This window comes from Erythrolamprus reginae, chromosome 3, assembly GCF_031021105.1.
Source record: "Erythrolamprus reginae isolate rEryReg1 chromosome 3, rEryReg1.hap1, whole genome shotgun sequence".
In the NCBI taxonomy this organism is placed as follows: domain Eukaryota; kingdom Metazoa; phylum Chordata; class Lepidosauria; order Squamata; family Dipsadidae; genus Erythrolamprus; species Erythrolamprus reginae.
Genome location: NC_091952.1, coordinates 111,803,461 through 111,828,916, shown reverse-complemented (window position 1 = coordinate 111,828,916; position 25,456 = coordinate 111,803,461). Strand labels below are relative to the sequence as shown.

General features: G+C 35.7%; 1 protein-coding gene across 3 annotated transcripts in view; it reads right to left on the bottom strand.

Annotated features, from left to right (window-relative positions):
• Positions 1-1,461: 1,461 nt before the first annotated feature.
• The window catches only part of LHX9 (LIM homeobox 9), a 37,494-nt gene continuing 13,499 nt past the window's right edge, over positions 1,462-25,456 (bottom strand). The window contains exons 4-6 of one of the 3 annotated variants that reach the window (XM_070749019.1): positions 23,773-23,778; positions 10,767-10,969; positions 8,861-9,441 (exon numbers count right to left, since the gene is read on the bottom strand). In XM_070749019.1, the coding sequence (XP_070605120.1) occupies positions 9,184-9,441; positions 10,767-10,969; positions 23,773-23,778 (467 nt within the window). In that variant the 3' untranslated portion in view covers positions 8,861-9,183. Of the gene's footprint in view, positions 2,905-8,860; positions 9,442-10,766; positions 10,970-23,772; positions 23,779-25,456 lie in introns of those variants that run through there. The other 2 variants (XM_070749020.1, XM_070749018.1) reach the window with 2 other exon arrangements.

Genomic DNA, 25,456 nt, shown 5'->3' with positions numbered 1-25,456 from the left:
TGTGTGCATAATTGACATTTAAATGATCTGAGGCAGTTTTATCCGAACTAGATTGTATGTTGCAGAGATACCATATTTTCTCAATCCTCAAGGGGCAGTGTTGTATGTTTTAGAAAATTAGTACCAGTATTTTGCCATCTACTATCACCTCAGGGAGCATTATGTAGCATATGAATGAGTCAAGGATACAGTTAAGATAATAGGAAAGTCTGTTGTGTCAAATATGAAACTACATTGTGATTTTACTTCAGTTCTTCAGAGTGATGCTTTGCAATGTCTCCACATGAAAAGAACACTTACCTCAGATCTCAGATGGCAAAATCTCATTGTGAATCACTTCGTGTAATGTAATAGAGCACAGCGTAAAATTTCAACTCAATCCCTCAGGGATACTTGGTCAAAGCTATCCACATCTACAATCCTTGGATTACCAAAATGAGGACACTTCAATCTCAAGAAGGTTCACTTTTAGTATCTCATCTGCCCTGCCTCTCTTTTTTTAAAAAAAACTATAGACCCGCAGACTATTGGATAGTTGAGTGTAGCTAACAAATTAACTTTTCACAATGTCATTGATATAGCACTATATTATCAAAGGTGGCTATTCATAATTGCTGCAATTTGTCACACTGCTATCCAAAATTCTATTGCTGCTATTGGACAAACCTGAAACAGAAAAAAAACCCCCAACCACCTGAATTCACTTTATTGGTGTCTCTTCAAAGCTGTAGCTGCTAGACCCACTTTACTTTCGAGTTCATTACTGGAATACATTATCACCTCACAATTGCACAAAATAGCTTAAGAGTTCACCCTTTAAGTCAGCAAAAGGTTCGACTTTAGTAATATAATGACCAATACTAATTTTTTTTTAAAAATCCAGAGAGCCTTATTTATATTCTTAACAAGAAAAGTCCTCATAATAGATTTAGTGGCAAAAGTGGTGCCATTATATTATTGTTTTTTTTAAAAAAAAAAAAACAGAAAATGCAAGATTTCTGTTTCCTTTATAGCAACATCATCTGAAGCCCCCATCAAATAGAAAGCAAGCCGGTGCTTTTCTCTCTGTTATATCACAATGGGAATCAATTCATTAGTACAGTATTGCAAAAGCAACATTTAGGATTTTTTAAAAAATTATAAACAATATGAAGCCCCTACCCTAACAGTTTACAGAAATTCTATGCAACAGAAGTTTTTAATGATGTTAAGAAGAGAAAATATAAATAGTATAATGTGTATATATCTTCATATGATTGTTTTCAAAGTCTGTTTTAAATTCCCAGAGGTTTTTTATAGGCAACATGTTTGCAAACAATTTGCATGTTATGACCATCAGAAATATAACATTGTGTTATGGATGCAATTTATGTTCTGGCTTGTTTTGTAATGTGTTGTTTTGTTTCCCATTATTTATAAAAATGAAGGAGTTTAAGAAAACATTCAAAATGCTCAGCATGCACACACAAATGAAATATTTTAATGTCAGATCATATTCATAAAAGGTACATTGTTTACACAGGGTTCATTTGTACTTATGAAAAATGTTTTAAATGAAAAGAATTATTTTTCTTCTGCTGGCAAACCTATTAAACAAATTAACATGTGTGTTGGATGTACAGCTTGACAGGAATATAGTTCTTCTAATATTTCACAGGAGATAATGCCTTTTAATGATTACAAGGCTATTCATAAAGAAATAACAACTGTGATATCTGAAATTCACCAATGATTTGAATGGTGCACAGGTTAATGTTGCTGAAACTATTTTTAAAAAAAATCTTGAGTGATTTTCTTCATTGCATAGTGAATATGTAATCTTATTAAAAATTAACATGATTCATTGTATTACATATTGATTTGCTTAAGTTTTATTCAAATGATGGATCAAATGTTTTAACAGGAGTGCAGGTAGCTAGTAACCATTGATCAGGAATGTCTTGTTTAAATATTTAAGCAATCAAAATACATTTTAATCAAATTTAAACATTCCAGTTTACTTGATGTCAAGAACAGAAATGCTAATTGAAAATGTGCTGGATCGTGCTCTTCTGACTGATATGAATTATACTAATTGTGCAGGGGGAGAAATGAAAATAAAAATCAGAAGAATATCAAGGAAGTAATTTTATGTTTCTGAACAGTCTCTTTTGTTTCATATGCTCCAAATACTTTTATGAAAGTGCAGAATGTATATACTGCATGGATTTTGTAAAAAAAAAATTGTAATAATAATAATAATTTCAGCAGTTATGTCTGGGTTTACTAAGTTTGCATCAAGTAAAATATTTATTAATGAAACTACTGTACAGGAAACATCAAAGTGAAATGCATCATACAGAAAAAGTACACTCTAGGTGACAGATGGAAAAGTGCATGCAGGTTGCTTTAAATTTTAAGTCAGAAACAAATAATACTAATGTTGATCCCTAATATCTTAAATGAGAGACTTCTCTAAATTTACCAAAAATGCCATTGAACATATATGACTAATACACATTGGCAAGCAGTATGAATGAATTCAGGTTTTAGATCTTATTTTACAGGTATTTTTGCTTGACAAATGTGAATTTAAATAGATTCATAAAAAAGGAAAAATCTTCTCAAATTGGACTGACTGGGTAGTTCTGCCAGGTTGCTCTGATGTCACACAAGCCTCCAAGTGTTTAATTAGACACCATCAAATCACATATGTCGTGTTAACATTCAGGAAATGACAATGAGTCTGTCTTTAAAGAATTATTTTTGGCTCAATAAATTTTAAATGTATAGTTTATCATAACCTAATATTGTCTTTGTCTTCACTGCAGTGGATTTCCGATCAAACTTTCCCCTTCTTTTAATACTTTAGGGAATTTTCAAACGTCGGGATGTTTGGCTGTAATGCCCCAAGATTTGTTCTCCCTGAAAGAAATCATAGTGACAATTTATTAAACTACAGAGCAACCTGGCTTTTAGGGGTCTGCACTTTTAATTTGTGTTCAATAAACCTAACAACTAAATTGTGATGCATTTCACCATAATTATTTATTATTTTTTCATGCAATTACTACTTCCACTCCTATATTCTCTGGGCTTTGGGTTTTAGATTTATTTGATTGGGGTTGGAATTGGTTTTATGTTTTAATGGTTTTAAAAGAAACATGCCAATCTGTTCTTAAAACACAAACAGGTGCAACCCAGTAACTGTTGTTTGTGATTTAATCTCATTAAATGCAATGAAATGCATTGAATCAATATTAATTTAAGTCCCATTCCTTTTAACGAGACATAATTTGGTTTAAAATTTTAAATTGTGCTCACTATGACTTGAAGGGAATTCCCATTCTAAGCCACCTCAAGCTAGTTGAATTTGTGTTCAATGGGACTAAAATTAATTGCAATTAACTTGTCCAACTTTTCATTGGCCTTCAGTACCGTGTTTCCCCCAAAATAAGACCCTGTCTTTTTTTTTGAACCCTTAAATAAGCCCTTGGCCTTTTTGCCATGCACTCTAAAGCCTGATTGGGCTTATTATCAGGGAATGTCTTATTTTGGGGAAAATAGGGTACAACTAGAGTTCATTGAATCAGAGCTATATTATTAAACACTGCAACCTAAGATTGGGTTGTAATATCAATCAGTGGAGCATTGTTTTCAATTTTTAAAAATAGAAAGCTTAAATTACATCAGGTATATTGTTATTAAACAAAAACTAGAAATAATCTTAGTTTGAAATTGCTGTAAGATTCCCATTAATGTGTTAAGTACTTCACACAAATTCACACATACTGTAAAGCAACACAACACACTGTCACAGTCAGGAAAGACTCCATTTTTTAAAAAAGAAAACTGATGGTAAATAAAACTCCTTTGATTCAAAATGGTTTATTCACACAAATTTAATAGGATATATCACAATTGTTTGGTCCATAAATATTTAGGGGAAATACTTTCTATACAATGCATTTTTCAATAAAACAAAGAAAACAACTTTGCTAGACCACTTAACTGTACTATAAACACGAAGCTCAATATATAAGATTATTGAATTTATCAACTATATCCGAAAGAGTGCACAACTGCTTTCTATGACATGTTTGTCCCCTCTACCAGGTTACACCATAAAAAGAGTTTCAGAAATAAGAGGTAAAACAGTACAAAACTAGTGAGGTGTCAAAAGGGTTTAAAACAGTTAATTTAACAAACAACACATATATATCCTGATTTTTTTCCACAAGCTTACTCCCAAGTTATAGCATAAGGCACATTGTAGAACTGAGTTATAAGAAGTCTACTTAATAAAGTAGATCTATAGTACCATATAGTTGTTCTGTCAAAGAACAAAATTTATATGTATCAATTTTTGTACCTGTAAAAGTGTATTAATAAAGATCTCAGCCTTTCCAAGGTTGTTTGGTCTGGTTAGTGGTAAATGCCCATAAGGTAATAGTAAAAGTCCAAGATTGGCACCTCAATCCTAACTATATCAACTTGGAAGTAAATTTCACTCATGTCAACTGAACTTCCTTCCTTCTAAATGTGCTTCAGGTCAGCAGCCTTAAGCCTTCTAGAAGATTATGACCACACTGGCTAAATATATAACAACAAAGACACATTTTCTCCATTACAGTGTTAACATCTCTTCCATTGTTTTTTCTTTAAAAAATAAGCTACTTTTCTGTGCTAATTTTCTAAAAACCCTGAGCAAAAGTTAGAATAATGCACTTTAATATGGGCAGTGAACTGTCAGTATGTATCCACTCATTATTGGAGATCAAGCTCCCCCACTTTCAAATAATCAATTTTTTTAAAAATTAAATAAAATGAGACAGGTATGATTGAAAGGAAAAGGGAAGAGAACAAAGAGAAGATGGATAAAATATAAAACATTGTGCAAAAGTTATTCTTAACAATCTATCCAAAACATTATTTTGACAGTTTTTGGAAAGTCTCCCCTGTTTAGTGTTTTATCAAAATAAAGGTTACAAATGAACATTCACCACTGCCCAGACCATTCAGACTTTAGCTTAAATTTAAAAAAAAATGAACCACTTGCAAATGTAAACTAGGAAAGGTGTTTCCAATCAGCAATACATCCACAAGGCTTCTGAGTTTGGCAGCTTCCAAGAATTTCAGTTTTCAAAAGGATTTTGTTTTTAATGTAAAGTGTTTTCTCATATTGGAAGAGAGATTTTGCTTCCCTTTTTAATGAAAAAAATGGGGGCAGGGGGAGCGGTCACCATCCAACACGGAATTAAACTTGTATACAGGGCAATCCAAATAATGTGTAATCAAAAATTAATTCCATTGGGTTCAATGAGGCTGATTTTCAATCACATTAAGACTACATTTTAAAACCCCACTGAATTATGCTAGAATGACCACATTTGGCTGTGAGTCTGCTGGGGCAGAATGTCTACCTCTGCATGTGTTATTTTGTGTATTAATTATAAATCCATACACACAAATTAACCCTAGGTGAAGTTCCATGTAGCTAGCGCAGTACAGTATATATATATTTACTTGGAAATAAGCTCCCAGTGAGTTAAAACAGGCAGACTTACAATATGACAGAAGCACAGTATTATTCACATATTTGCTGAACTTGTCTTTTGAAGTTAATACATTAAAATGGCCAGCGTTTACCCATGTTAGAAAAAATGCATGTTCAAAACATCCAAGAATAAATATATTTAAGTAATTGTTCAAACATTTTAAGAAATTATATATTGACTATTTCCATCTTCTTCTGAAAATGATTGAAAATCTGAACAGTTACTTTAATAATGGAAATTCATGTTTTAAAGACAAAGGTTAGTAATTTTGTAAAGATTATGATTATTTTTCTAGACTTATAGTACTCCACGTTGTCCTATTGAAATGTAAAAGTGTTTAAAATTCACATGCTGGATTTTAAGCATATTAAGGGAAGAAACAATATCCAAGATAGATACTGTAATGGCTGCAATCCTCAAGCCTGTTGGCTCAGAATAAACCCCCTTGTTTAGATATAATTAATATAGAGCAGAAAGCATTACCATTTTAATAGGACAAAAAATTAGCCTTGAACTACTGATAATATCTAGCAAAAATTATGGACTTTGAAATCCATTTTATTTCCATGGAACAACACTGAGTATACATTTAATTATTCCCTTTAAATCACCATGATTGCTATCTAATTTAATCTTGGATATGTTAGTGTTTTGCTGTCAGTCCCCCTGCAAACCAGATGAAGCTGGAAACTATATTTGTTTGTTCAGTTGAATAGGGATTAGCCCCAAGCAAATGTTTCTAGGATCAATGTGTTTTAGAAAAAAGGTTTGTGTTAGATACACATAACCAACATTCATACTGTCTGAAGCTGTTCTATTTTCCAGCACAATTTATTAGACTGCAGGACAGAAAGTTAACGATTGACATTCATAAATAGCCTAAGTTAGCTGAAAAGTTAATGTAGTCTAAATGTTATTCGTCATGTGTATGTAGACATAGCTGGGATATTAGAAATCCTGAAAAATAATATAGCTCAAACATGGAAAAAGTGAAAGGTTTCCTATACCACATTAAGTCATACAGTTTAATTAGGACTTAATGTGATATATGAGGTTTGTAAATGAAAAGGCTGTAACTTAACTAACTTAAATCCAATAAGTTATGATTTAGTCACTAAACCAGGGATGTCAAACTCAATTGCATTGAGTGCCGTATGAGGGTGATGTTTGACCTTGGGGGGCTGGGTTGGGCGTGGCCAGGGTGGGCATGGCCAGCTCAACATCACTTGTGTTGATGCCTACAATGGCCCAAGCACACTGCGAGCGAAAACAGGCTCCCGAGCTCCATTTTCAGCTGTGACAGCCTCCTGCAATCCTCTGCCAGTGAAAATGGAGTTCATGAAAACAGAACTCAGGAGGGCCCTCCCAGGCTCCATTTTCACTGACAGAGGGTTGCAGGAAGCTATCACAGCTGAAAATAGAGCTCGAGAGCCTGTTTTTGTTTGCAAAGGCACCACAGGCCAGTCCTTCACTCTTTCCAGGGTGGCCCTGCAGGCTGAATTTGACCCATAGGCCTTGAGTTTGACATCCCTGCACTAAACAATGTTTAGCATGATACATGAAATGAAACCTGTTAAACCAAGCTCTTATACAGGTAGTCCTTGACTTACAACAGTTTGTTTAGTGATTGTTCAAAGTTACAATGGCATTGAAAAAAGTGACTTATTACCATTTTTCACAGTTATGACCTTTATAGCATGATCACATGATCATGTGATCAAAATTCAGATGCTTGACAACAGGTCTATATTTATGACTTTTGCTGTGTTCCATAATCATGTGATCATATTTTGCGACCTCTGATAAGTAGTCAATGAGGAGGCCAGATTCCCTTACCACCAGATTACTAACTTATGAGCTGCAGGGATTCACTTAACAATTGTGGCAAGAAAAGTCATAAAGTGGGGCAAAACTCACTTAACAAATATCTCACTTAACAACAGAAATGTTGGACTCAATTGTGGTCATAAGTCGATGACTACCTGTATACAATGCATTTTCAGAAATAAATTGCCTTTTGTTTTAGATTATGCTGATGGCTAAGAAAGGAAATAGAATTTCACATTTAGGCTATCAGTTTTTATATATCTGAAAAGGCTTCTAAACATAGCATAAAGCATCATACAGAAGCCAGTTGATTAAATGAAGAATTCACAGTTTCTGGAGCTGAAGCCTATTATTTCCAGGGCACACTACTCCCTCTCTTGTTTTTCCCCACTCATATTAAGCTAATAAAAACTGTGCAAACGTTAGTCCCAAAACAAAACTTTTACAACTTTCTTGCATGTGTACAAAATGAAAGAAAGTATAAAATGTAAGTATCTGAATGCAAATTGTGGATTAAAAATCTGAAATGCAAATCACTCCTGGGCAGCCTTTCAGTATGAAATACTGGCATTGATTAAAACATGGTCAAAGCATGTTGGCATCTAAAAATGAACTGAGGGAACAGTCACAGACAGCTGGGCTAGGCAGGCCACAAATATCTCTGACATAATCATGTTAATACTCAACCCATATATGGTTTAATTAGGTGATCTGTATATGAGTGAGACTCCTCTACAGGATATGTCGCATGTCTCAGGATGAATACAAACAACTGTCTTAGCACACATTTGTAACTGATGTGCAATAACATTATAAGAACTGACCTCAGAGCATGATAGTTTGATTCTTTAGGCTCTTCCTATTCAGTGGTTTCTTCTATATATCCCAATGTGTATATTATTTGAACGTTGTGTTCTTTACAACTTTTTTCTTCAGGCTATGCTGGTCCCTTGTAAGTGGCAGGTCAGTCATATAATTTAATGCCAAAAGCAACTACCACTAGCTTGGCATGCCAACCCAAGTCATATCATGACACGGTAGAATGCAAATTGAGTGGGTTTTGTACATGGCAAACATATCATAAAGACAGCTTCCAAATTGCAGGGAACCACCATAAAATAAAGAAAGCAAGTCACACAGATCACCTGACTTAGAGCAAACCTCTTTACTGATCCAAATTTGGTAACTGGCCAAAGCCTGCTTTTAAAATGATAAGTCTAGTTTCATTTAGAAATATAGTCCACTGAACTCACGGATAGAGTAATGTGATATGGAAAAGGAACTCAGTTACTTCGAGTGGTAGATTTTATAGTGCTAAATATATTTAGATTTTTCCGCATCTGATACCAAAAGAGCTTGGTCAGCCTTGCTCAGTGGGATTCCCTTACAACTGTATGTTTTTTAATGATTCAGATGCCAATCATTTGAAGAAAACAAACACTGATCTATTTATTTGGAAATACATTTTCTGATTAATATATCAACCATTTTGCCCCCAGTAAATTCTGGAAATAAGGAACATACAATTTTAAGAGGCACTTAAACCTTCCCTTTAATTAGGCAATGATTAAAAGAAAATCCAACAACAATTTATAGACAAGTTCATGTTGCATTATAATAGAATTCTATTACTGCAAGCTCATTTGCCAAGTGGTTGTGGGTGCTATACACCAAGTTATTTTTCCCAAATATATTGTGGTGGTGTTTTATTTTTTTAAAAAATTGTTGCAAATAATATTAATAGTAATTATAATCATATAATGGAGAAAAAAGAAGAGGAAGCAGAAGTACCAAATAAGAATTATTTTGAAATCAAATGTTAGAAAATGTTTGTTAAGGTAGTTTGTGAGGGGCTCGCGGAATCGTGGCTGTCCATGTTAGAGGTCACTGATGATACTACAGTGATAGTGGGATTGGTCAGGTCTGTTAAAGTGGTCGCAGTGCCGGGTGGAGTGAGAGCGCCGCTGTCTGCTGAGGGCGGTGCAGGAAGTGACGTGCCATCAGCTTTATCAACACCCCCATTCTCCTGTCGCAAAAGATTCCTTCTGAATTTGGCTCTTGCGTTTTGGAACCAAACCTGCAAACCAATCCCAATTGATTTCTTTACCAAAGTTATATTTTATTTTTGACTATCTTTTTTCCCCCCTGTCTTTTTTCCTTCTCCCTATTTCTGTTTGCATTTTTAAGGATGGTGGGCTTCTTGCTTTTTTACCTTTCTCCTCCTTCCCCTACATGCACTGATCACACTTGCTACTATATTAACTGGGGATCTTTTCAATGATAATTCACTAAGACTATCGAATACTGTAATCATTTTAATGGGCACTTGTGATTGTTTTTATTTTACACTTGTGCTGTAACATCTTAGTAACATAAATATTCCACTAAAAACTCTTATAATCATTTAAAAACATGGAGAGTATTAAATGTAGGATGAAACAATTCATGTATCACTTTTCTTATGTGGTTTCTGTGTATCAGAGTTGAGCTAGTTACGTTAAGATCACTGGTCTCTCATATACAGAGATGCACTTCATTTCAACTCATCTTTGTTGGCTTCTATGGAACTGGCCCATAAGTAATGATCTAAATCATTTAGAGGTATGATATATTATGGCCAGACCCCTGTATCTGTTAAAAATATTATAACTTCTTCCAAAATAATTGTGGGGGTTTCAACTATGTTATGAAAGAGTCAGATTTGAGAGCATCACATCTTACAGAGCAATCCAAAAATAACAGATTAAAGCACTTTTACATGCAACACAAATCCCATGTGATGTATTCATTGCTGCACTGCACTGCTTCAGAATTCAGTGGTGAGAATTAAATCTATGAATGTTTTCTATACAGTCCTCCAAAAACTCTTCAATGTATAGTGTTAAATCAGCTTGCTAGTGACACTATTAGGCCAAAATGGTTTCCTTCATATCATCTTAGTATTCTTATATAATGCAGTATAGCAACAAATACTCCCATAGGACTGTTGACTGTATATAATAAAACTCAGTTCAGGTTGACACAGAGGACTCTTGAGGTTACTTCTGGCTAATAAAAATGGAAAAATGCAGTAAAATAAATTATTTGCCTTAAATTCAATATCCAATTACTGTTTTAATTACAAAGGATACCAGCATATTTTACATATTTCCCATCCCAATCAGAGCAAACAAAATTGATTCTCCTTCAGTCCTGAGAGGAGTAGCTCTGGAGGGAAGCATAATTGCCCACTTAAATATACCTTCAGTACCCTTGGAGGATAAGATCTGAATATGGAAATGAATATTTATTTATCTATTGGAGGAGTCAGCTGATTTAAGATAGCAGAAGGGAAATGTAAGGGAAATGCATTTTTTAAATAGAAAGGAATGGAGGGAGGACATTTAAGCAGAGACTTCTTACCTGCAGAACTCTCTTAGTTAGTCCAGTTTTCTGGGCTAACTGTTTGAGGTCCTTAGCATCTGGATTATGATTAATGGCAAAGTAGGACTTCATGGTACGGAGCTGGTGATGTTTAAAAGAAGTGCGCATGCGCTTAGTCTTCTGAGATGGGGGATAAGGCTGCTGGTCTCTGTCCAGATGGTCTGCCTCATTTTCATTGCAACCTGTTTGGGAAAGCAACAAACAACAACAAAATTGGAAAGCTGAAAATAAGCTATGTGTTCTACCTCTGTGTACACAGACAAAAAAAAATATATTAACATATTACCTTCCATTGCATGATTACATTACAAAAATATATTAACATATTGCCTTCCATTGCATGATTACATTAATTTCACATAATGTACTATAGATATAATATAAAGAAAATGAGGTAGTATACTCCTGGACATATTCTAAACAAGTGAAAGGACTGGATGTTTTCATGTCCTTCTGTTTTTAAGGTGATCCCTGCTACCTATTTATTACTAAAAATATGAAAATGGAATATACACTATAAGATATTCTAGTATAAAATAATAAAGTATAATTAAAAAAACAAAAATGAATATAACATAGTAAGAGAAAAGTATAGGCTTTTTAAAATAATAGTAGCCCTGAGTCACTTGCTGTGACCCAAATGCAAGAATAAAAAGCAGACCTTTGCATGTGTCATAGAAACAGTCTGAAGAAGGGGCACAACATGGAGGAGGAGAACCACACTTTATTTTGCTGCATGCTTTACCAGAAAGAAAGAGACCCCAAACATGAGAAAGCAAAGATTTTATAGAAATTGAGAGTTAGAAGGTGGAAAATCATAAGGATCTGATTAACTGGCCAGTTTGGGGAAACTAAGCAGGTCCTGATCAGTGTATTTGGAGTAGAGTAGAGTAGAGTAGAGTAGAGTAGAGTAGAGTAGAGTAGAGTAGAATAGGAGATTTTTTTTTAGTGGTCAAGTATGACTGGATTCATAAGGAATATGTCTTAGTGCATATGCTCTCAGTGTACACAAAAGAAAAGATATGTTCATCAAGAATCATAAAGTGCAACATTTAATGATAGTCCACATACAAATAAGCAATAAAAACATATTAGGAACCAGTCAATATAAATTGTATCAGTACAAGCAACAAAGTCACAGTCATACAGCCATTTGTGGGAGGAGATGGATGATGGGAATGATGAGAAAATTAATAGTAGTGCAGACTTAGTAAATAGTTTTGACAGTGTTGAGGAACTTATTTGTTTAGCAGAGTAATGGCATTTGGGGGGGGGATGAATAAATGAGATCTACTAGTAGGCAGTAGAGTTTGGAAAGCCCTTTGGTGAAGGAGACGGAATATTGAGCTCATCAGCTGATATGGGATGGAATGTTGGGGGCTCTCTATGTTGCAATTTCCTCATATGGGATTTCCCTTTGTATTGTGAAGATTTATTTTCTCCATTAAATATGGCACTGTAAAGCAAACAAAACTGATTTTTTTTTTCTTAGAGTCTCAGAAAAAGAGTGTTCAGAGCTGAGATGCCATGATCGAGAAGCTCCTCCCCAGGTCCCCATGTAAAGCTCTTATGACAAAACATGGTTAGGCAAGTACACACTAGGAATGGCACTCCAGTGCTCAGGTATCAGGGCTGCATACCTCAAATGTCATTATTAAACTTCACTTTAGAAGCCCTGGCAGTTATTAGGGCTCCCTTAGCAATCCGGCCACTCTACTCAGTATTAACTGAAGCATTCAAATAATTCAGGGCAAACCTATACTGCAGTCACCTAACTAGAAAATTACCAGAAAAGGAATTACAGGCAGTCCTTATTCAACAACTAATTACTCATTCAGCAACCATTCAAAGTTATGACAGTGCTGAACAAAGGGATTTATGTCTATTCCTTGTGGCTGTTGCAGTGTCCCCACAGTCACGTGGTTACAATTTTGGTGTTGGACAATTAGCTTGCAATGACAATGGTTATAGCATCCTATGGTCATGTGATCACTATTTGTAGTCCTCTTTGCCGACTTCCAACAAACAAAGCCAAATGGGAAACCAACAGGTTATCACAAATAGCAATTACAAGGCCACAGAACACTGTAACAGCATGGATTTGCCTAACAACAGAACTGTCATAAGTTGGCACATGACACATCATTGAGCAACAGAATTGCTAATCCCAATGATTGTCCTTAAGCAAAGATTACCAATAGAGGTACAAGGCCATCCTATTAAAGAAATGTGTCATCTAATGGTTCAGGGGCAACTGGCCAAATATATTATGGTCCATTAAGGCCACTTGGATCTTTGAGTAATGGAAACAAATCTAGGAGAATATAAATACTATTTACACTTCTGCTCATCCAGGAAGAACAGAACTCTATCCAAAGATGATACTTACCCAATTCCAGACACATGCACCATCAATCCACAGCATCTCTTTCTGAATTGAATTAATTCAAGAGAAGGCCATCTAGCACCCTCCAAATCTTTTGGACTAAAATTTCATTGACTTCTTACTGGTGGCCATAATAATAATAATAATAATAATAATAATATACTTCACCCTGATGCATTTATTTAGCATAGAATATTTTCTTACATGCAGAAGCATTAAAGTTGCTATGGATAAATATTCTTCACCAGCACAATGCTAAATTGGAGGTGGTATGGTACAGAAATCTATTGCTTCATTCAGCATTAACTTTAAATGATAAACCAAATAATGGGATGAGTGATGATTCAATAAAAATGCAAAAGAAGCAACATGGCTGTTTCCTTAAAATGTACATTAATGAACCATCTGCTAAGAGTGCCTGCCAACTTTTACTTCTTTTACTTTATTTATAAGCCACGTTTCTCCAGGACGATAAGGAAACCTTTCAAATTTTATATATTATAGTTCTGACACTTTGTTCAGCCAACTCTGAGGAGAGTATTAAAGCTATTGCCTATTAGCTGCTTCCTTTACTCAAATTAATAGCAGTGGATGCTGTGCAGCAGAGAAAGAGTCGCTTCGAGAAGGGCGACTCTCGAAGTCCTGAGTCGCTTTGAGAAGGGTGGCATAGAAATCTAATTAAATAAATAAAATAAACAAATAAGAGCTTGCAAGAAAAGGAATCAACTTCTATTTTTTTCTTCACTTTTCTTGTGTAATTTTCATCAATCTAATTTCTCAATAGAAAATATATTTTCTAGACCCACAATTATGCATTGCTGGATAGCGCTAACATTTTCTTTTCACCTAAAGACGTGAAGAAAAATCAAAACTGGACCAGCCCATGCCCATCTGGAATAAAGCAATAAAGCACATTCTTATTAGATATTTAGACCACATCTTTAATCAGTTTGGACCAAAGCCATAATGGTATGGTATTATCTTAATTTGCTTCTAAAAATCAGGGAGGAAGATCCACCTCAGAGAGTTCCATTGATTGGGAAATTGCATGCTTTTGTTCCATGCTGCATCTACCTCACCAGGAGGGAGGGTATTCAATAGAACTCTTCTCAATAACCAGACTTGGAATGAAGATTTGACTTGGACAGGGAGCCTGATATAGAACAGAACTCTAGAGGTTATGGCTAGCACTTCGAATTGAGTATGGAAACTACAAGTAACCATCAAATTAGGTGTAAGTTCACACTGGTTGTCCCATCAGTAATCTAACTACAGCATTTTGTTCTAGCTATAACTTCTGGGTCATCTCCAAAAGCAACCCACAAAGGCCATGTTCCTGTAATCCAGTCTCTAGGCAGACATAAATTAACATTGCCAGAACATTCCTGAATCATAATTATCTGGACCATAACCAACAGTTATGGACCATGACTGGACCTGTATGAAATCTCCCTAGTCATGAGTTCTATTTGCTGCTTGAGCGATAGCCACAAGTCCAAGAAGATGGTTGTATCTCAGACCTCATTCAGGAAAAGCATGACCTGATCCAGGATTATCACCAATCCCCAAGTGTTTATAACGAACAGCAACTCCATTTTGGAGAAAGCACTAGGATTTTGTTTTCTCATGCAGAAGGTATGCTTTCTGCCTTGTCAGTCAAGCCTGGGCCTTGGTGCTAAAGTGATTGATTATAACTGTTAGACCATTAAAAACAAGCAAACTAAGAGATAATATATGATGGAAACACATATATATATTTGTAGTTCTTGCTGGAAAAAAAGGATGGAACAATGTATGAATCAAATAATCACATATTAGGAGCTGCCTTTAGCAGCAAATGGTGGTTTCTTTTAGTTTCATGCTTCAGTAAGTATAGATATTATATGACATAGCTCTCTGTAAACTCGTTTTTATATAGATTTATGTTTTACTGTTAGCTGTACGATTGCCATGAATCCTCAACAGGATTAGATCATTGAGAAAAGTGTAAATTGTAGACCATTGACTCTTGGCTTTTTAGCTGTGACTAACACTGCAGCTGTAGTTGCACAACTAAAATGAGCCAGTTACATAAAAAATAAGCAACTTTCTAAAATCCTGATTCTATTATGTGGAAAGAATCCCTGTGAATATCAATAGGACTCAGGTCTATCAATATATTTCATACCAGAATACAAGTGAATTTGTTTGAACTATTAAGCTATCACTCTTCAGGAATGATTTAACCAAACTATCATCATGCAGGAACAGAATAAACCTCGGAACAGGTGGCTGGAATTATTTCACAAAGTGTAGCTATTCCTATTGATGGAAAATATTACATAGGTCCATGGAAATACTGTAGATTGGTGTGAGAAAGAGTGGGGGGGAGGGGGGGAGGGAGGGAAAAGACAGCATATTTTATGACTGCATTTGCCTTCTATTAAAAAAAACAACAACGAAAATGTTGTTTTCTCAACCAGTTTGTAAAAGAATATCCAATACACAATGGTTTTTTAAACTTATTTCACCACTCCCAGCTAACAAGTATTTTTGGTGAATATAATAAAAATAATTTGGAAAAATACTGGGCAGCCAGAGATAACAGATGCTTTTCTATAAGGCAGCCTTATTTTCAGCAGCAGAGAGAGATATGTAAAGACACATGAGAATGATTTTTAAAAGAAGATAATTCTATTAAGTGACAGAGGGGGTTTCAGTATTTGACATATTTTCTCATCTGAAAGCCAAAAGCATGGTCCACAAAGAGAAAATTAAATATAAAAATAGTTATAATTACCCACCACATATATTGGGATTACAACTCTACAGTTCCTACTATTTCTAGTAGCTCATTAATTTCAGGCTTACTGGGAATTATTGACACTGTAATACCAATTACATTTAAGAAGATGCAAGGTGAAAAAAGCTGTTTTAGTTCATTAATTTTTGGAACATATCCATGGTTGATCCATCAATTCGTTCTGAACCTGAATCAAATGTGGTTCTTCTATACTCTGTATAGAACTTTTCAACAGCAACAGAGAACAACCTGTTCTCAGATAGCATTTGTGATCTTCAAATCATTCTTGACTTCTGGCAAGTATATGGAGAAATCCATGCATTGTTCTTGGAAATCTTGCCATTGCTTTTCCCAAGGCAAAGAAGAGGTTACTAGCCCAAAGACATATCCATGGTTAAGACAGGACCAGAATCCAGATTTCCCAACTCCCAGTTCAGTACCTTAACCTAGACCAAGCTAGATATTATGTAAAAGGGAACTTGGTTCTCTTTTACATAATGTGCATTGTGTTGTGATGTGTCTAATTACATGAGGAAGAATTATTAATGAAGGTCAATCAGGTAGTCCTTGATTTATGACCACAATCAAGACCAGCATTTCTGCTGTTCTGTGACATTAAGTGAGTTTGGTCCCATTTTATGACCTTTCTTGCCACAGTTGTTACATGAATCACTGTAGTTGATAAATTAGTTACATGGTTCTTAAGTGGCTGGAATTCACACTGACTTTGCTTGTCAGAAGGTTGCAAAAGGTGATCACATAACCTTAGGACATAGCAAATAAAGGTATGAGTCAGTTGCCCAGCCTCTGAATTTTGATCACGCGGTCATGGGGATTCTATAAATGACGCAAGTATGAAAAATGACCATAAGTCACTTTTAGTACTGTTGTAACTTTGAACAGTCACTACATGAACTCTTGTAAATCAAGGACTACCTGTAGCAACTTCTTAATTTGGGGATTCCAAACAATCATCTATATAATATCCTATTGACCTATTATTAATTTGTGCATCACTTTTGCTGCTGCTGTTGAAAAGTTCTATATTCCTCAATTACCTTCTATTTGGGGAAGGGCTGTTATTTTTGCAAGCAGTTTTATAGAATAACATATCTCCTAAGAGAAGGTAAATATAAAGCAATGTCTCAGAACAGGCTAATGAAACTGGTTTGTTCAAAGAAAATTCACATATGAAAAATAAAATGGGGAAAATGGGTGGAAGGGAAAATTGAACAGCATATCAAAGGGGACTGCTCAACTGTCTAGCTGACTTGCACCCTGAGCAGATACATTTCATATGGCAATAATTTGATGGTTTACTGGCAAATATATTTATGCCAATTGGGCTCTTGTTCTGTTTTGAAACGGTAGCATAATCCAATGCAAAGTCTAAAGGAAAAAACCTTACAGCTTCCCTTTTAAGATACACAAATCATTCTATTTCTCCAGAGAAGAAACATCAGTGATAGAGTTGTTTGCAAAGAGGAAGGAATGGACATACCATGTTTTTATAACAGCAATGGCTTGCAAATATGCTAGTTAGGGTGAGATTGCCTTTTGCCTCTCAAGAGGATCAGCAGCTGCTGTAATACCAATGGCAGTAATGTCACTCATATCAAGAGAATGAGAAATGGTTATATTTCCATTAAGAGCAGTTGAACAAGGGGGAAAAAACCTTTGTTCATAATAATAATAATAATAATAATAATAATAATAATAATAATAATAATAATAATAAATTAGATTTGTATGCCGCCCCTCTCCGAAGACTCGGGGCGGCTCACAACAATAATAATAGCAATATTATTAATAAAACAATAAAACAAATCTAATATTAAAAACATCTAAAAACCCCATCATTTAAAACCATGCAACACACACATACCAAACATAAAATATATAAAAAAAGAAAAGCCTGGGGGAGATGTCTCAGTTCCCCGATGCCTGGCGATACAGGTGGGTCTTAAGTAATTTGCAAAAGACAAGGAGGGTGGGGGCAGTTCTAATCTCTGGGGGGAGTTGGTTCCAAAGGGATGGGGCCTCCACAGAGAAGGCTCTTCCCCTGGGGCCCGCCAAATGACATTGTTTAGTTGACGGGATCTGGAGAAGGCCAACTCTGTGGGTCCTTATTGGCCGCTGGGATTTGCGCGGTAGAAGGTGGTTCCGGAGGTATTCTGGTCCAATGCAATGTAGGGCTTTAAAGGTCGTTACCAACACTTTGAATTGTGACCAGAAACTGATCGGCAGCCAGTACAAGCCACGGAGTGTTGGTGAAACGTGGGCAAATCTGGGAAGCCCCACGATAGCGGCCGCATTCTGCACGATCTGAAGTTTCTGAACACTTTTCAAAGGTAGCCCTATGTAGAGAGCATTGCAGTAGTCGAACCTCGAGGTGATGAGGGCATGAGCGACTGTGAGCAATGACTCCCTGTCCAAATAGGGCCGCAACTGGTGCACCAGGCGAACCTGGGCAAACGCCCTCCTCACCACAGCCGAAAGATGATGTTCCAATGTTAGCTGTGGATCGAGGAGGATGCCCAATTTGCGAACCATCTCTGGACAGACAAATGGAATTGTCCTTGGGAGGCAAAACCCACAGCCACTCTGTCTTGTCAGGGTTTAGTTTGAGCTTGTTGACACCCATCCAGACCCCATCCAGGCACCCGCACATCACTTCCACTGCTTCGCTGACTGGACATGGGGTGGAGATGTATAGCTGGGTATCATCAGCATACTGATGATATCTCACCCCATGCCCTTGGATGATCTCATCCAGCGGTTTCATGTAGATATTAAATAGCAGGGGGGAGAGGACCAATGGCTGAGGCGCCCCACAAGGGAGGACCCCCCACTAACACCAACTGCAACCGACTGGAGAGGTAGGAGGAGAACCACTGGAGGATAGTGCCTCCCACTCTCAACCCCTCCAGCCGGCACAGAAGGATACCATGGTCGATGGTATCAAAAGTCGCTGAGAGGTCAAGAAGCACCAGGACAGAGGATAAACCCCTGTCCCGGGCCCGCCAGAGATCATCCATCAGCGCGACCAAAGCAGTTTCCATGCTGTAGCCGGGCCTGAATCCTGACTGTTGAGGGCCTAGATAATCGGCTTATTCTTAATTCTTATTCTTATTCTTAATCATCTCTATTATACAGATAATCCCCATTTAGCAACCACAATTTGGACTAGCCATTTGGTGTTTAAGTGAAATGGTCACTTTACTAAGTGAAACCATGACTGAATTTATGATGTTATTTCAGCTTTCCTTTGCTTTACAGATCTGCAAAGGTTATAAATGAAAGGATAGGTCACAAAATTACCTTTTCATCACCACATAACTATGAAAGGTAGCTCTATGAAAGAGTCAATAAATGAGGACCACCTGTGCCTCCAAAGCCACTTAGAGAAAATCTAACAGAACAAGAACACTAGATATTTTCAGTCATTTGCCATAATTATTACAGACATTAGATATCAGCCTGAACACAATAACAAGATAGCACCTTCACCATATTTTACCTGTGGCAACAGAACATCACTTTTCACTCTATTCATTCATTCATTCAATCATTCATTCATTCATTCATTCAATATTTATGCCGTCCAACTCCCTAGCGAATCTGGGCGGCTAAGGATGGCAGGCAAGGCCTACCGCAGATGATACAGCTCATGACCTTGGATCCTGGCATCCAAAGATCCTGAGATGGTTCTCTCAATCTACCAAATGATGAGATTGGCCTTGAACAACATTCCCCAGCAATGCGCTATTGTAATTGCTTCAGTGCAATGCGGGGGGGTGTTATTTAGTATAAGAATTAGGATTTCAAAATGGAAGAAAGTTTGAATAATCCTTCAATTTTCCAAATGGGTGAAAAATCAACTGCACATTTCATCTTTAATCCCTTCCTTTTATGTGGGAGCCTTTAAGCCTTGGACATTCACATCAGCTTAACGTACAACATAAACAAAAGAAGTTGGAGATACTTTGACTTTTACTACATTAGAAAGAGAAATATTCTCTGGGTTTGCCTAAATCCAGTCCAACCATGTTCAGTAATGATGTGCAAATGTCATGTCTCACAAATAGGAATGCTGTCTATATATGGTAACCCACCAGTAACCCCCAACCATCTAACTGCCTGGGCAAAATACCTCACATTTCTCTAGAGAATAGGTAAGCAAGTAATAGACTCTCAGCCCCATTTGTCCATCTATAAAACATAACAATAACAGCTTAACTCATATAATTCCTGTTCAATGACCCAGGACTGTGCTTTGCCTATTTGAAATCCTCAAACAGCTGACAGTCCATTGATCACGGACAACAATTTCACAGGACTTGTCAGGGCTTACAGAATAGGAAATGACCTCAGTGCTCCCTGAAGGCAAGCGAAGGAAAGATAATTTCTATAAGCTTTTAAAGGAAATATTTTTCACAATGCATTGCCATATTTTGCTATCTTGCTTATTTAATCATTGATTTGATTTTTACAATCCTTTCTGGTAAGAATTACAACTATCCAAATTTTAAAAACAAAATGTTCACAATATGTTGATAAATTTGCTTAACAGCTCAGACGTCAGGCTCTTGACCCATTGACCTCCATGATGTCTATCCTTAGCAAAAGGGTTTTTTTTCTTCATCTTCTCCTGGAAATATTTCAGATAGCTTAGGACCAAGTGCCCACAATCTTTAATATCTGCTATCCCAGGTGGTTGAAATTCTCTTCCCCCAAATTATTTTACAGCATTTGTGTTATGTATTATCTTAATAATTTCATTTTCTTCCCAGTTTTAAGCTATGTATAGTTCAAAATAGACTTCTATTCTAATGTAACAAATTCACAGGAAAAGAACTGGCATGGACTTAGGAGCAATCCTTACATATATTTGTCTTTGTGATGTTTCTCAGCCCTTGGCAATCACTTGTCAGTAATAATTTGAAAGTAAATACTACATATAGTGCACAGTAGGGCTGTGTATGCTTCAAAAATGATTCAGAAGAAGCACTTTGGCCCTCACATGAGCACAGAACTTCTCCTCTATTCACTAAAGCATCCTGTCATTTTTTGGAGTTTCACACAAAACTGAAATAAAGGAGCTGCTTTAAGAAACACCAGAAAGGAGCTAGGCTCGTGTGTATTCTGAAGGGCTTCTTCTGTCATTTTTGAATCATGCCAAGTCATAGTACACAGAATATCTGCTACAGGGTTATATGTAAATATATTACTCCATCTCCTATACCTCTCCTTGCTCTATCAAACATTAGCACTGACCATAAAAATGAACTCTGTGATTACAGAAGTTGGCAACAATCCAAGAACAGCCATAAGTAAGCTAAGCGATTTTGTACGCAGGCTGAATTTTTTTCATGCTTTTGTATATTTCTACCTGCAACTAGATTACCAACAGATCAGAAAAAGATGGTATGTTACTAGAGAAAGCCAACAAAATCATTTATTTAATCTCCTTTGTTTCAGCTCTTATAATAGTATGCTATAACCTACTGCTGCAATCTTATTATATTCAATAATATAAAAATCGATGAGTTTCTCTTTGGGAAGGTGTTTGGCTTCAAAATGTTCTGAGCCTATATAGTCTTGCTATCTCTTTCGTTCTACCTGCTTTCTCCACTGAATTCACCTGTTATATCCCTTTATTTAATCCTGAATATTTTCCATCATTGCACAAATACTAATTTTTATTTTTTTTTAATGGCATTAGATTTTTTCTCAACACTTTTCCTGCCTACTATCATTGGTGTAAACCATATATGTGCTTTTTTAAATTACTAACTGGTTTAATTGGCCTGAAATCTAAAAAACATAGTTTACATTTATCCAGAACTAGGTCATGTACATCCTTTCATATTTCCTTAGTTACAAGTTGATAATCAAATAGAGCAGATAATTATTTTTTCCATCACTAGAAGAGATGTTGATTTTTAAAAACAAAATAGAACAAAATAGACTTGTATTAATCATTTTCCACCTACACAACAAAATATACTTGGGATTAAGTTCCACATGATGTGTCTACAACAAAGTGAACAGTGCTGAATGCTCTTCTTTGGGGTACATGATTCCAACATCCAGCTATTCCTCTTTTACTATATTATTTTGCTTATACAGTTAACATACTATACTTGCTAAGGATGATCATGCTGTTTGGGAGCATTCAGCCTCACTAATTCTTTTCTGTCATGCAGTGAATGCATTATATCCAAATATCACCCAAATTCCTTTGGTTTCGGAAAGAGAATATTACTCCTGTTTGCTTTTTGCTTCAGTTTTGAGATTAATTAGAGTACAACTTTTCCATACTGATAATCCTTGGGTGGACTCCAAGTCAAAGGACACCTGTTTTACTCAATTTCTGCCATCAGATAAAAGCGTAGTCAGACATAGAAGACCTTCTATCAGTTATTGGTGCTCACATTTTGCTTGTGGCATGTCCATTACATAAACAGTTTTCTTAGATATGGTTTATAATAATCTAGGATTTATTTTCCTGGCCCTCCATTCCAGTTGTTCGTGTTGCTTTAAAAAAAAAACCAAAAATACAATTTTATGTACCTTTTTTTCACCCCTTGGGCCATATAGGTCTTCAGCAAGTAAGCCAAAGGCTACAGCTTAAAGCAGATACCTATTGTTGGCATGCAGCCACCCAAGTTGCTATCTGGTCTTCTATTACCCCCACACAAAAGAACATTGAGAAAACATTTGTTTTTTCTTTGATGGAGCTGCAATAGAGCATGGGAAAGCTGCTGCTTCCGAAACTGCTGGCTTTTTGCAAAACAGTATTTTCTCATTGATATCCCCAGCATCATCTTTCAAAATGGAAAGGGAAGTAAGGTCTTTAGGAACCATATCTTCAGTCAGTATCTTGAGACAGCATTTATTAACTTATTATTTTTGCGCCATCCATCTCCCCCTATAAGGTGACTGTAGTCAGCTTACTTGTTATAAAAGTATCAATGGAACTGCTTATTTGCCTTTTGCCTTTTGTAGCAGGAAATTTATGAACTTTTCATGAACTACTGCTAACGAATAGGCCGCGAGTTCCTAAACTTAATTGTTTGGAAGAAAGTCACAATCAATACAGTGAATTCTGTTTCTGAGTACAGATGGATAGGACAGCGCAATTAGAGGGTTTATTCATAGGCATGACACTTTCATTTATGAAATCACCCTTGATTTTCTTTCATAGATAATAGCCACCCAGAGTTTTATGAATGAATTAGGTAATAATGTGTGTAAATATATTATAAATATATGCCTGTTAAAAAAGCAAAAACAAAAGAAAATCATTTGTAAAAGCTAAATGAACATTAAAGCTACTGTAATGTGGGTTTATACACATATTAGTGAAAGCAAAGTAAATTTCTATGAGAATTAAGCAGGTTTGTCAATGTTTGAATTAGACTACCCTATCACTTAGATATTCCTTCATAAAGAGGTTTCATCTATAGCAGCTACCTGGCAATATTTATCTCCATATTGTGGAAAGATTCTGTTTCCTGCAGACCACATTCCTGATAAAAGCAAAATCTATGCAAGGCACTTGGTAAACGTAACATCCTATGTGAAAATAACTCCCCAAAGCCAGAGAAGATATAAAAATCACCCTCACAAAATCTTGGCAAGACAAATTCCCTATTCATAAAAAAAATCTGATTAACTGGTATGTATGACTGATAATTTAACATAATGTATTGGACATGTTGTCAGAAGCAACATATATTTTTCCCAAGCCCAGGATAATGTACTCCATCACAAAGAAGCCAAATACCTATTTTTGCCTCTGATTTTTTAACTGATAGCTGATAATTAACTGATTTTTAACAAGAGGCACACAGAAATATAATTGTATATTTTATATATCCTAGCACTGTTGCCATATGCTATTCACCCCTTGTGTTTTCCATCAGCAGACCTTCCATTGGCAGGCCAGTTCCTCATCAGATCTTTATAAACATGCATAGTGAAACCAGATCTAAAGCAAGCTTCAATTGGCTGGAAAACAAAGGATAAGGGTCTCAAGTGAATTAGAAAAATCACTTTTCTCTACTACTGCAACATATAAAACAGGACACATATGCTACATTTTTCTTTCTAATCTAGAGTCTAAATTGTCCAATAAGCAACCTTCCCAGCCGAAAGAGCAATACAAAGTACAATTTACCACCATCTTCAGACAATCTTGTCAATAATATATAGAAGTTATTTATTAACCTTAAAGATTCCTGAAGTGGGAGAAAGAAAATAAGTTTCAATTTACTTCTGCTTTTAATCTGAATAAAAGTCGGGCAAGTGAGAAATAATCCTACTGAAATATGTCAAATTTATTTTTCTCCCAATGTAAGTCGCATTTTAAGACTAACACAATAGCCAGGAGCACTTTCCAAATTGAACAGTACACAAAAACTCTCCTCCCCCACTTCATGAGCAGGCCTTCTCCATTCAAAAGCCAGCAGAGGTCACTGCTACATTTGTTTGGCAGTTCAAAGATGTTGAGAGCTAACATTTTATGATTTTTTTTTTACTGGTGGATAATGTGAAGCCTCTTATTTTAGCTGCAGAACTCAAATGGAATTGGGGCAAAGAGGTGGGGGCAGTCAAGTGCCACATAAATTCTATTCAGTCAGCTTTATAAAAGAAGAAAACACAATCCATTTCCATTCTCAGTTAAAATCTCTGTTCTACTGTGATGTGCCTGATTTTCTATCCTCCTTTAAACACCCTATAATGGAAAAGACGTTTTTAAGCCATTTTGCTAAATGAAAGTATTTTGTAAGGCATATCTGAATTAACTGTTTCAATTTCTGAAGCATCACATTTGAGAAAGGAATGGACTGATTTATCCTCAAAAATCTGCAGAATGTGGATATAAAAAGGTACTGATACCTTCAGAACTATCAAAGTATTTTAACTATTAACTATTTAACTATTTAACTATTTAACATTAACAATAGTTATACATGCTTGTGTTTGGTCTTTTTGACTGTCAGATATTAAACTAGTAACTTGGAATTAGGTGTGTGTGTGTGTGTGTGTGTGTGTGTGTGTGTGTGTGTGGAAAGTAGTATGGAATTGTATGCAAGAAGAATTAGGTTCTATTTGGGCCATATGAAAGACTAAAATTCTCCAGAAACTGACAACTTTCTTTCAGAGTCAAATCAGATTGCATAGCCTGAAAAGTTATATTTCTATATGATTGTCAGATTTAATTTGTTTTATCACAAATTAAAACTATTTTTAATTTGTTTACCATACAGAGCAATGGTCATTTCTCCTTGGAACCAAGCTTAATTCTTGGTCATTTCATATAGTTTTCTTGATTATGGAAGTGATTTGTTAAACTTCCCCCACCCGCCCAATTTCCCATATTGTCTACACTACAAATGCAGAGGAAAAAATCAAATAAAAGCAAGCTTCTAATCAGAGATATATCCTAGTCAAGGTAACTACAAATGCAGCTTCTGGGATATATGTGTGTAG